This window comes from Camelus ferus, chromosome 6 (genome assembly GCF_009834535.1).
Source record: "Camelus ferus isolate YT-003-E chromosome 6, BCGSAC_Cfer_1.0, whole genome shotgun sequence".
NCBI classification, from domain to species: Eukaryota; Metazoa; Chordata; class Mammalia; order Artiodactyla; family Camelidae; genus Camelus; species Camelus ferus.
In genome coordinates, this window is record NC_045701.1 from 30149119 (window position 1) to 30161324 (window position 12206).

Consider the following 12206-nt stretch of genomic DNA (forward strand, 5'->3'; position numbering starts at 1 on the left):
CTGAAGACACAGAGAAGGGCGGGAAGGCTGAGCTTTTGGTCACGTGGTACCAAATAAGCCAATCACCAGCAGTCCTCAGCCGTGTGGTGCGCACCTCAGGTCACGTGACCATGCCAGTTACCCACGTGGGGGCACAGCGTGCTCCCTTCTTTGTGCTGGGATAAGGAGGAGCCAGGCTGCGACCCGAGCAGGTCAGTTACAGGGTTGCTGTTCTTTTGCCCATTACAGGGCCTTCTCTGGACGTCCGATCTGCAAGCCTAAATCAGGACCCTAAATTGAGTCCCTTGATTGGCTGGAGGGCAGATCTCGCGAGGAGGGTACAAGGGAGTATAAATGATCTAATCCTGAGGTGGAGGGGCTGAAAGGCCGAGGGTGCACGGAGGCGGGGAAAAGATTCAGGGATAATGTGGTTTGAAAGGCGGGACCTGGTGCGGGGGCGCCCGAGGGAGGAGTCTTCCCCTGCCTTAGCTGGTTTCACGACTTCTTTGCGTGTATAGGCAACGCGGTAAAAATACTGCTTCGGTGGGCGACTTGGAACTGGTGCAGAAAGGCGTACGTTACAGTGATGCCGAAGCGTGGGAAAAAGGGAGCGGTGGCAGAAGACGGGGAAGAGCCCAAAACTGGTAAGAGAATGAAATGGGCCCCTCTCCCTAGAGACTGCGATGGGGATGGCTATAATCTCCGCGATGAAGGGGAAGTACAGACCGACTCCATATTCTTGCAGTTTGTGAAGTCGCGGCAACTGCAGGCTCTCAGTGGGTCTCATTAACTCCGGATCAAAGTTGGATACCGCCAACTTTTATCACTATGTATTACTTATTTTATAGAACCAGAGGCCAAGAAGAGTAAGACGGGAGCAAAAAAAACCGAAAAAGAGGCAGCAGGAGAGGGAGCAGCCCTGTATGAGGACCCCCCAGATCAGAAAACCTCACCCAGTGGCAAATCAGCCACGCTCAAGATCTGTTCCTGGAACGTGGATGGGCTTCGAGCCTGGATTAAGAAGAAAGGTTTAGATGTGAGTGGAATTGAGGGAAGAGCAGGGGCTGATCTTGGCGTTTAATCGCCTTTTCCCATTTTAGCCCCCAGTACTAGGTTTAATTTTTCTCATATGTAGTTAGTTTTCTTGTGGAAAAGGTAAAAGGAGAATTTTCACCAAGTCATACCACTTGTATTTCTTAAATGCCATTCTGACAGTCCCACTGCCAGTGTCTTGTTTAAAGTTCTCATCTCTTCCCCAGCATGTCAGAAAAACCTTGATGCTGGACTTGCTCCATTGTATCTCCAGCATTTCCAACAGCCTAAAAATCTTAGTTGGCTATCCATTGCCTATAAGAAAAAAAAAAAATCTCAGTGTTGCATGTAACACCCTTTCTTCCCTCCTTGCCAGTTACGTAGTTTGTAACTGTTTTAAGTATTGTACTGCTAGACTTAAACCCCTTATGCCCAGAAACTCTCACCTGTCTCTCTCTAGTACTTGGCACGTAGATTCTTCAACAAATGTCTGCTGAATTGATACTACTTTCTCTACCTTTCATTTCACAGTGGGTAAAGGAGGAAGCCCCAGATATCCTGTGCCTCCAAGAGACCAAATGTTCAGAGAACAAACTGCCACCTGAACTTCAAGAGCTGTCTGGACTACCCCATCAGTACTGGTCAGCTCCTTCAGACAAGGAAGGGTACAGTGGTGTGGGCCTACTCTCCCGCCAGTGCCCAATCAAAGTCTCCTATGGCATTGGTGAGACCCCATTGATTCCTAAAGCCCAAGCTCTTCCAAACCAATTGCTGATATCCCACTCCGGTCCCAATTCTTGATTCCTTTATTCTCTGCTTTTCCTTTTCTTAAGCTTTTTTTGGCTGTTTCATTCCTGTAGGTGAGGAGGAACATGATCAAGAAGGCCGAGTGATTGTGGCTGAATTTGATGCATTTGTGCTGGTAACAGTCTATGTACCTAATGCAGGCCGAGGTCTGGTACGCCTGGAGTACCGGCAGCGTTGGGATGAAGCCTTTCGCAAATTCCTGAAGGGTCTGGCTTCCCGCAAGCCCCTTGTGCTTTGTGGGGACCTCAATGTGGCTCATGAAGAAATTGACCTTCGAAATCCAAAGGGGAACAAAAAGAATGCTGGCTTCACTCCCCAAGAGCGTCAAGGCTTTGGGGAATTGCTGCAGGCCGTGCCACTGGCTGACAGTTTCCGGCACCTCTACCCTAATACAGCCTATGCCTACACCTTTTGGACCTACATGATGAATGCGCGATCCAAAAACGTCGGTTGGCGCCTTGATTATTTTTTGTTGTCTCACTCTTTGTTGCCTGCATTGTGTGACAGCAAGATCCGTTCCAAGGCTCTGGGCAGTGACCACTGTCCCATCACCCTCTACCTGGCACTGTGACACCTCCCCTAAATTGCTTCGAGCCTGGGAAATAAGCCCACCAAACTAGCTTTACATTTCTTAACCCCCAAACTTCTTTGAAACTGCTCTCTAGAGAAATCTGCACTGTATTTCCCTACTAAAACTACAAATCTTTTAACCAGGCTTCTAGTAAGACTTAGGTTTCCTTTCAGCCCAAGGATTTTGTGTGCGTGTAGGTTTCTTTTTCCCTCTTTTTACATCAAACAAAAACTACTGATGACTTCCTTTGAGCTGTCCATGTGAAAATAAAGAGCCATAGTTTCAGCCTTGCTGTCTTTATATTCTACCCCTTTGTGGGGCTAGAGTCCCCTCATCTTTTCACACATACAGATGAACAACTGGAAAAGGGTAGTCATGACCTTATTTATTTACAAGCACAGGATGAGTCCCTAACCTCCCCCATGACAGCAACCCTACCCAGGCAAGTAAAATACTGCGACTGGGGGGTAAAGTTGAAAGGAGGAATTGTGGGAAAGAAAGGACTAGGGGAACGTACCCCACATTAAATAGTTATATACACATCAGTTCCTGTGGTTCTGTACAGAGCAGCGGCTGACCCCACCCCCACAGGACACGGAATGGGGGGAGAGGAGACTGGGTGCTGAGACCAGAACCAGCCCCTGGTGAAGTGCAATAGCAGCAGCAAGGTCCTAACGGTGCACAAGAGGGAGGGAGACCCCCAGGGCTACCCACCCCCACCCTGCCCTGGAATGTGTAAGGGACAGGAATGGCTCTCGGGGAGCACATAGGAAGGACAAGGCTTGAACCTTGTCTTTTAGGACCCAGGTTTAGGGGCAACGTCTCGCCTACTTCACCCTAAACACAGCAACCCTTGGAGGAAAGCAGATGGCCAGCAGTGGTCTTACCTACCCTCCAAACCTAGGTGAGGGCCTGGTTCCTTCCTACCTCTCCCCAGCGAAAAGGCAGGCAGCTGCTTGGCTCCCCTTAGTAGAAGCCCAGGGAGCCTTTTATGACCGCTCCCTTGATAGTGTCACTGTCCCCACCAGGGAGGGGCCAGGCACAGTCTGTGGGTCTTCGTGGGGCTCAGGAGAAGTTCTGGACGGGGTGGCTGACCTTCATACAGGCCCAATAGAGGGCCCGGCCCAAACACAGCACAGCCAACAGGATGACAAACGCCCAGGCTGCATAGATGCCTCCGTATCGCCGTGCATGCTTCCATGTGCCAAACTGACGAAGACGAGAAAGAAAGATGGGGTTACTGTTGATCTCTCACCACTTTCCAGGAGCCCTAGTGACAGTAACACAGGACTCAAGCTTCAGTTTCTGTCCCCTATCCATGTGTAGCCACCTTCGGGGACCTTTTAAATGGCCCAGTTGTTCAGCTCCCTTCCCTGAGGCAGGAACACTCCCAGACATCTGTCAGTTTTTCTTCATGTATGACAACTGAGCCAGGATCCCTAATAACAACTCAATCTAAGCCACTTCTCCATAAGGAAGATAACTGTTTTTTACTGCGATAGTAACAATGAAGACTGTTTTATCAGTTTCCTTCAGCTTCAGCTCATCTACACATTAAAACAAGACAAATCAAACAAAAACTCCTCAGTTTCTTTCATTTCTTTTAGGGGCAGCCATTTCCCCAGTCTTAGCCTGTGGAGATGAGGCTGCAGAATGAAAGGGGTTGGGTCAAGGTTACTCACAGCAAGGCCAGTGGCAGTGACTGCCAAGAGTAAGCCAAGCAAGAAGCAGCAGATACATCTCTTTCGTGGATATCTGCGCCCAATGGATGACCTGTGGGGAGGCAAACAGAAATGGATGCTTGCAATGGCCCTGTAGCTTTGACTCCATATTACCCAATTAGCAGCTCAACGATGCCACTCTCTAATCACTCACACTTTCCTGCAGTGAGGGCAGCGGGCCAAGGTTCGGTCTGTGAACTCTGTCCACTATGGAGAAAAAAGGAGGGAGAAACCAATTAATACAAGAAGCCGGCTCATTTCAATGAGAGCCCTGGGGAGGGGAGGGTGGGAGATGGGTCCTCAGAGAACAGACTTCTTCAAGATTCATTATCACAACTCAGAAATATATTCATGATTCCTCCTCTCAGCCCCACACCCAGGGCTTCCCAATACCTCATCTTACCAGAAAAGTATTCTTGCAATGTCCACAAATGACCCTGACACCCACAGGCTGTGGTTCTGGACTCAGTGGTCCTGGATGCACAGGCCCCAGGTTGATGATTCTTTTGCTGTACAGGAGAAAAAGACTATTTTTAAGAAGTTTTTAATCCTAAGGATCCCTACAGTATCCCTTCTTCACATTCCCCATTCCCGTCTCTCTAAGTCCCTCTAATTCTCTGTACGTTTAAGGCATTCTGCTCCCTAAGCCTTCCCCAGAGAATCCTAGAGGAAGAGCACCGCTTAAACTTCAGGTCTCTAATTTCCCTTTTACCTCAGGACAATTCACCCAGCCTCTGAGACTCTCCATCTTCCTAAAGGACACTACTTGTATCTCAACCATTTTATTGCGAGATGAGAAAGATGGCTGTAACAGTCTAGAGGCACAACAGTCCTTAGCTTTTTCTCCTTCTAAATGAATACTGGGCTCTCTCACCTTTACATTCTCTATAAACATTCATCCTTTTCTGGCTTTCCAATCTTCCCCACTGATGCCCTTCCCAACTTAATGCCTCTCACCAGTACGGCCGAGGGCAGGCAATCCGTTGGGAAGTCACTTTGCAGATAAGCAGGCAGTTGCAGGGGCATCGAACATATTTTTTCCCTGGGGGTGCATTCTTGATTGGCTAGAGAATAATGGGGATATCAGTAAGCAAATGTCTAATCTCAATCCCTTCCAGTTCCTCCAAAAACACCTTCTGAGGAGAGATCAGAAAGACAAGGTCTTAGCCAGGACACAGAAATCAAGGAGAAAAGGAAATGAAAGACAGAGAAATGAAATATAACTTGAGATTTGCAAATGAAAACTAGGCTTAAGTATCCAGGATAGGGTGAGGGATGGTAAACATTAGCTTTGAGGAGTGCCTCTGGGGAAATGGCTGTGTGAGACTCCTAGAACTGAAACCTGGGTTTCAGGATGAGCACTTGGCTAACGCCTGAAGGTCAGGGTCTAGAATCAAGGGATCAGAAAGAGGATCCAGGAAACAGGGCCCATTTCATAGATATGTATAACTCACAGTGGCTTCATTGCAGACGCCACATTTGACTACATGCTGATGCATCTTGCCTTCCACGTTGATGAGAGACTGGCAGACTCGGCAGGTGATCATGGGAGCACTGCCACTGTCCGGGCTGGTCAGGGGTGAGTAGGGGGGTGGGTCCTCCCCAGGCAACACGGCTGGGTGTCCCTCAGGGAACGAGGGAAATGCTGGAGAGGAAGGTAAAAAGAAGGGCTGGCCTCAATTGCAGACACCCCCACTGATGCTCCACGGGTGAGGCAACTCTTTCTGGTCCTCGACCCTTCTGACCAAGCTCGGAGGCTTCTCATAATCAGTGCTTCGGTCAGCTTCCTCAGAACCCCCTTCCATTTCCAAGCTCCGGTTGCGACTGCGGAGGGAAGGAAGCCTTACCGGGTCACAGGTGCACCAGCTCGGCACCTGGCGCTTGGGCCCCGCCTCCGCCCTCGGCCCCGCCCCCTCCGCCTCTCAGCGTACCCCTGGGAACACCTCGGACCCGCCCCGGCTTACCCTGGGGCGGGGCATGTTTACCGGCTCCGTAAGGTGGTGCGGAGGGGGTCAGGCCTCCCCCGGGCCCAGCCCCAGTCCCGCCCGGCCCCACTAATCCGTTGCCGCCGGCGCCACCGTCGATGGGCTCGGAGAGCAGCGGAGATCGCTCTCCATCTGCCGCCATGGCCTCCACCGCCGCCTCCTGCTTCGGCAAAGGATCCGGCTCCTTTCGCCGCTGCCGTCGCCGCAGCCACCGCCGCCACCGCCACCGCCGCTACCGGGTCCCCAGAGCGCCTGCGCGCCGCGCGCCCAGCTCGCCCCGCAACCAGTGGCCTGCCCCGCCCCGTTCCGCCCCGCAGCACGTGATAGGCTAGCCCCGCCCCCGTGCTATTATTCGCCGAGATAAACCAATTTCTGGTCCTGTGAAGGCAGCTCTTATTCTCCATTGGGGAACGTCGTGCTAACGTCAACTGTCACATGACCTTCAGGAGGCCGCTGGGCCTGCAAAAACCGCACGTGACAAGAAGTTCTTTGAGCCATTGGAAGCGTGGCCCATCGCGCTACCTCCAGACCAGGAGGTGGGGCAGGGCTGCTTCAGCTCACGGGTCACGTGTTTCAGGAAGCCGCTCATCCTCTGTTAAGCGCCCAGAGTGGGCGCATAATTATTGCTGCTCATTGATCCAAAGACACCACTAAAAGACTTCTCTCCTTTTTGTGATTATAATTGGCCTCCCATTGGCTGGAGGTTTCCCTTCCCTGGTCCTGCGATGATTTGGAGTGCAACTTTATTGGCCCGAACTTAGCGCCAGAACCCGGGGGCGTGGCTCAAGAAGCGGCAGTGAAAGAGTGCGGGAGTTTGAGATGTTTTATGCACCAAGAGGAGGAATGGTGGGCATCAGTTAGCCACCCTTCTCAAAGGAATAATTGTAAAAAGTTAGAGTGAAGACGTGCCAGGAGGATGGATTAAATTCTGGAGTCATTTCTGGAACAGGACACAAGATTGGCTTCTCCAGGAAGCTTCCTTGCAGACTCCACCCTCCCACCGCCCTTGATTAAATTTTGAAATTATCTTTCTATGAGTCTGTCTCAATCACTACAAGGAGTTCTCGTCGTTTTGCTCAGTTTTGTGACCCCTACTTCTAAACATACCTGCACGCTAAGAGTTTTTTTGACTGAGTTGATTAAGTCCAAGGATACACAAATAAATCCGCTTGGCAGGTGAGACAGTCTTTACACTTGTCTCAACGTTGCCCTCAGCCTCAGTCTCGTGAATGCTAATGGACGTTATTCTGACAGGTACTGGAAAAGACCTTAAGCAGCTCAGACGTTTAAACATACAGCCAATCCACCTATTCACTCTCCTGTTCATCCATATTCATCCATGTTCAACTTGAATAGCAGATAAGACTGCTTTCCAAATCTACCCAGGTGCTGTACTAAATGGGTACCCAGACTGAGATGACATGAATAGGGGCCCCATAGCTGAAAGGAACTTTTTTGCTATTTCAACAGTGTTGGGTGTTTCAGGGTAGAGTAGGGCAAACAGTCATGATGATTATGGCATGACTTCGGAGGATTTCCTTAGTCCTGTAAGTCCTGTAAGTGTAGGGTGAGTAGATTATTCTGGGTGGATAATAGAGTAAAAGTGAGTCACCTTGAGGAGACCTTTGTTTTACAGAGCTACTGAAGTAATTTCCTTTAGTTAAGCAAGTACAGGAAGGAAAGGGCCTCACTGTTGTAGAAGGGAGTACCCAGAGATTGAAGGAAGATAGTTTCAGCTCATGATCTGGGGAAATATCTGACTGCTACAAATGCGATCATTTTAGCTCAGTTCTACTAAATGTAAGGTCTCCTTGACTGAGAATAATGCTAAGATGGCTTCCTTTTCCTGAAGAGCCCCTCAGATGAAGGTTCTACCTTACCCCTTCCTAGAAGCCAAAGCAGAACCCCAAAGGTCTATCAGTAACCTCTGATACCCAGTCTTTGGGGACAGTGCCCCCACTAGTCTTCTCCAACCTGTGGAGAACACGTAGTCTTTATAGGAGCCTGAACCACACTTGGGTTTTCCCCATATGATAACCCAAATTATGACTGCCTTACATCTGGGAGGTGACAAGGAATTGAAAAAACAACTCTGAGGACCATGATTAGCTTAACTAGAAGCCTCTCCACTGAGCCTAACATTGAGGAAAGTGCAGCTTGCTCTAAATATTTAATAATAAAGAAAATGCTGCTTTCCTAGCACTTGGGGCTGTTACTGGGGCTGGAGACTTCACCCGGGTCCTGATTTTCAGACACAGCTTTCCCGCAGACATAGTTAGGACCCAGAGACTCTTAAGAACTTAGGAACCTCTAGATACAAAATGGGGAAGTGGTTGTATCTCTACACGGGTGCAGTCTGTTGCTCTTTCTGCTGTCCCTGGCACGCAGATGCTCAAGTGTTTCCTCTGGGGGCGAGCAGGGTTCATTATTTGCACCTTGGTTACACATACATTCCAAAACCTGTTCTTTTGTGACTCTCCCCACCCTTGCCAAAACCCTACTTGATGTCATTTCAATCTAGTTTTATCCTTGTAAAAATGTAGGAGAGATGGAGAGTTGGACCAAGGACCCTAGAGGAATGAATGAGTAGAATAGTTTATTTTTATTTTCACTAGTTTAGACTCTTGGTGATATTTTCATTATAGCTTAAATATGAGAAAGCGTGGCTAAAGAAGTAAATGAAGAAGTAAATGTTAGCTAATAGGAAGAGTATCCTCTCTGACTGATACGTGAGGCACCGAAGGCAAGTTATGATGGAATAGTCCCTGAATATGATCTGTTATAGATCCCTTTTTATTGGGGTGGGGAGAGATAATTAGGCTTATTTATTTATTTACTCAATTACTTTTTTGGAGGAGATACTAGGAATTGAACCCAGGACCTTGTGCATGCTAAGCATGCGCTATACCACTTGAGCTATACCTTCCTGCTCAGATCCCTTTTAATGCCAGACTAGCCTCTGCCCATATAGGTGTGAGATGGGGTTAAGGGAAGTACAGTGGCTCTCTAAGTGCTCTCGTATGAAACTACCTTACAATAAATTCCTTTGGGACTTGAATTCCCTTCGAAGGAGCCATTACTTATGCTGTAAATGGGCCCATCACCAACTCTCTACAGTTCCCAGCACAGTTCTTTAGGAGAACACTAGGATCAATAAATTCTGTCTCACCCTCAGTGGCATTGGTAGTGGTCTGGTAGTGGTCAGAAGATTCATAGCCAGAGAGAGAGGTAATTTGTGAGAAGGGTCATAGAAGAGGTAGGTGAGTATCCTATCCACATGAAGGAGAGGAATAACTCTTCTGGCTTTCTGTTATCTATTGCTGTGTAATGAACAACATCCAAACAAAATGATGTGTTTTTCCCTCATGATTCTGCGGGTTGGCTGAACAGTTCTTTTGCTGGTCTCACCTGGGCTCCTTCGTGAGCGGACAGTCAGAGGTGACTGAAAACAACTGAAAGATCCAAGATGGCCTCCTTCACATGTCTGGCAGTTGTACGTGCTGGATGGGCTGGGCTTCTTCATAGCATGGTGGTACTTAGGGTGATGGTCCAAGAGAGTGAAAGGAGAAGCTGCAAGGCAATTTTTAGGCCTAGACTCCAGCACTAGAACAACCTCATTCCTACCACATTCTAGGTCATAGCAAGTCATAAGTCCTGCCCAGATTCAAGGTGTGTGGGAATGGACTTCAATTCTTGATGGGAGGAGCTGCAAAATATTATAGCCATGCTTTCAACCTACTGCAAATGGTAGAATTTCAACAATCATCTATAAACATTTGTAATATATCTACTCTTTGTGAAAGATACTCCTTAAAAAACTTAGAGTCTGGGTAGGGAGACATAATGATGTGAAAATTCACAGTATAAACTATCAACGTTAGTAAACTTTTATTACATGGAAAAAGTGTCATCACTAGAATTCATGATGCAACACATGCTTCATAGGAAATGAATTAAATAGTGTAATACAAGTTCAAGGAAAGAAGAAATCACTTCTAGCTAGAGCAGCCAGAGAAAACTTTAAAAATATAAGAGATTATTATATTACCATGCATGAATAACTTGAATTTGAGCTCTATCCTGAGTAGGTCAGTAGGCAAAAAAATGCAAAAGGTAATGATAATAATATTTGTAATTTGCTCACAGTTAACAAAGCACTTTTATATCCATATTCAGTTGATTTCAAAACTCACTGTGGTGGGGAGGGTAATAGCTCAGTGGTAGAGCGCATGCTTAGCATGCAGGAGGTTCTGGGTTCAATCCCCAGTACCTCCATCACTTAAAAAAAAACAACCCACTATGATATGGACAGGGAAGGCAGGACTATTTTTGTTTTGCAGATTTGGAAATAGAGGCTCTGTGAGCTAGAGTCACTTAAGCTAAGTAAGAGAAATGGGACTGAAAGTCCAGGCCTTCTGACTCATAGTTTAATACTTTCGCACTCACATCTTCTGCTAGGCAGACTGGAAAGGGCAGAAGTGCAGAGGTGGCAGAATATATGGTATCTGGGATGGAGCCCTTTATGCTCAATGCCTGGCATACAGAAGTTGCTTGATAAGTGGCTAATTAATCGATGAATTAATGTAAGACTCATCTTGAGGTAAATTTGTGTACTGAGCAGTATTGTCAGCTGCAGTCCCAAGCAGGCTGGAAATTCAGCTGGGACACTCCATTGTGGCTGACATCAGTTGTTTATGGCTGGCATTGATTCTGATTGGTTGGTATCAGGACTCTACAGGTAGTTAAGTTCAATATTACCCCTGCATCAGGTATCTTAGTTATGGGTTGGGGTCTTCTCACTCAGACTGAGAAAAATCAGGCTATGGAGGTATGTTAGTTTGCTAAGATTGCCATAATAAAATAGCACATACTGGGTGGCTTAAACAACAGAAATTTATTTTCTCACAGTTCTGGAGCCTTGAAGCCCAAGATCAAGGTGTCAGCAGGCTTCTCTCCTTGGTTTGCAGATACTTGCCTTCTCCACTGTGTTCTCATGTGGCCTTTTCTCTGGGCGCACACATCCCTGCTGTCTCTTCCTCTTCTTATAAGAACACCAGTCATTGAATTAGGACCCCTCATGACCACATTTAACCTTATTACCTCTTTAAAGGCCCTGTCTCCAAATATAGTCATATTGGGGTTAAGGGGTTAGGGCTTCCACATACGCATTTTGAGATAGTCTGTAAGAGTCCATAACAGATGGATATAAAGAAATAAACTGCAAAAATTTGGAAGAGTTTTTTCTTCAAGCTTCCAGCCAAGTGGTAATGACCACACTGCGTAGATGTCAGGGAACGGGGCTGGAAACGTCTGCCTGGCTCCTGTGCTCCAGTGTCTCGATTTGATTTCCCTTTTCCGCGTAGCCTATTTCTCCTTTACCCTTTCCTGAAGTGGTAGTTTACCACCAGTGTGAAAACAACACCATCCCTTAGTCCATTTCTGGGGTGAAGAATGTTTTTGGTAATATGTAGCGTGAGTTAAGCAAGATGAAGGGTGGCGGGATGGGGTGGGTGTTGATGGTGTTGGATGGAGTGTGGTCTGGTTTTATGGGAATATTTGATTATTTCTGTTTATCACTCTGTACCTTTGTTCCTTCTGTTCCATGTCTTTCCTGTGCTCCAGTGCTTTGCCCCTTCCTTTGGGGTCTAGTCAGCTTCCCTTTCTGGGAATTCAGTGTTAGGTCAGTGTATGTATCTTCAGTCTGTTCCTGTGCTGAGTGAGGCACAGATAGGGATCTCCTACAGAGAAAAGAAATGAAAGTGGTCCTTTAAACAGGGGAAAAGACTAAACTAAAATAATATTTAAAATGTCAAAAATTGGAGAAAGTGGGAAGTCAAAGATTCTGGGTGGTAGTGGGGTAGGTATTTAAATAGAACATCTATCTTGTGACCTAGAGAGAATAAGAAATCTCTGTCGAGAGGGAAGGAATGAAATAGGTCCCTCGCTGAAAAGAACCCTAAGAGGCTGAGCCTGCTTCTGTGAATGTTGACCTTAGGAGTCACTATCTGGAGATGCCTTCCCAGTCCATAAGCATACCAGTTTCCTTGATATTGAGTGTGGAAGATGGGTGTGTTACGAGTGTGTGCCTGGACATGGGAGTCCCTTGATAAG

The 12206-nt window shown here is 47.4% G+C and overlaps 2 protein-coding genes across 4 annotated transcripts; one reads left to right on the plus strand and one right to left on the minus strand.

Annotated features, from left to right (window-relative positions):
• The first annotated feature begins 54 nt into the window (after positions 1-54).
• On the plus strand, positions 55-2674 carry APEX1 (apurinic/apyrimidinic endodeoxyribonuclease 1). 2 transcript variants are annotated; one of them, XM_006191226.3, is made up of 5 exons: positions 55-191; positions 498-623; positions 828-1015; positions 1543-1735; positions 1872-2674. In XM_006191226.3, exons 2-5 carry the CDS (start codon positions 566-568, stop codon positions 2387-2389), a joined length of 957 nt encoding a protein of 318 aa, XP_006191288.1. In that variant the 5' UTR covers positions 55-191; positions 498-565; the 3' UTR covers positions 2390-2674. The 2 variants fall into 2 exon arrangements, with proteins under 2 accessions (XP_006191288.1, XP_014420274.1); XM_014564788.2 differs by having other exon boundaries at positions 185-317.
• A 78-nt stretch (positions 2675-2752) lies between these two features.
• On the minus strand, positions 2753-6388 carry PIP4P1 (phosphatidylinositol-4,5-bisphosphate 4-phosphatase 1). Of its 2 annotated transcripts, none has more exons than XM_032481607.1 (7): positions 6075-6388; positions 5565-5755; positions 5068-5174; positions 4514-4619; positions 4265-4317; positions 4072-4162; positions 2753-3598 (listed from the first exon to the last, which is right to left on the minus strand). In XM_032481607.1, exons 1-7 carry the CDS (start codon positions 6235-6237, stop codon positions 3455-3457), a joined length of 855 nt encoding a protein of 284 aa, XP_032337498.1. In that variant the 5' UTR covers positions 6238-6388; the 3' UTR covers positions 2753-3454. The 2 variants fall into 2 exon arrangements, with proteins under 2 accessions (XP_032337498.1, XP_032337499.1); XM_032481608.1 differs by having other exon boundaries at positions 2755-3598; positions 6096-6386.
• Positions 6389-12206: the final 5818 nt, after the last annotated feature.

Coding starts and splice junctions, on each gene's coding strand:
- APEX1 (XM_006191226.3), top strand. CDS start 566: ATGCCGAAGCGTGGGAAAAAGGGAGCGGTGGCAGAAGACGGGGAAGAG. Junction 624..827: donor CGGGGAAGAGCCCAAAACTG/GTAAGAGAATGA, acceptor CTTATTTTATAG/AACCAGAGGCCAAGAAGAGT. Junction 1,016..1,542: donor TTAAGAAGAAAGGTTTAGAT/GTGAGTGGAATT, acceptor TTCATTTCACAG/TGGGTAAAGGAGGAAGCCCC.
- PIP4P1 (XM_032481607.1), bottom strand. CDS start 6,237: ATGGCGGCAGATGGAGAGCGATCTCCGCTGCTCTCCGAGCCCATCGAC. Junction 4,620..5,067: donor GCCTGCCCTCGGCCGTACTG/GTGAGAGGCATT, acceptor TCTCCTGTACAG/CAAAAGAATCATCAACCTGG. Junction 4,318..4,513: donor ATTGCAAGAATACTTTTCTG/GTAAGATGAGGT, acceptor TTTTCTCCATAG/TGGACAGAGTTCACAGACCG.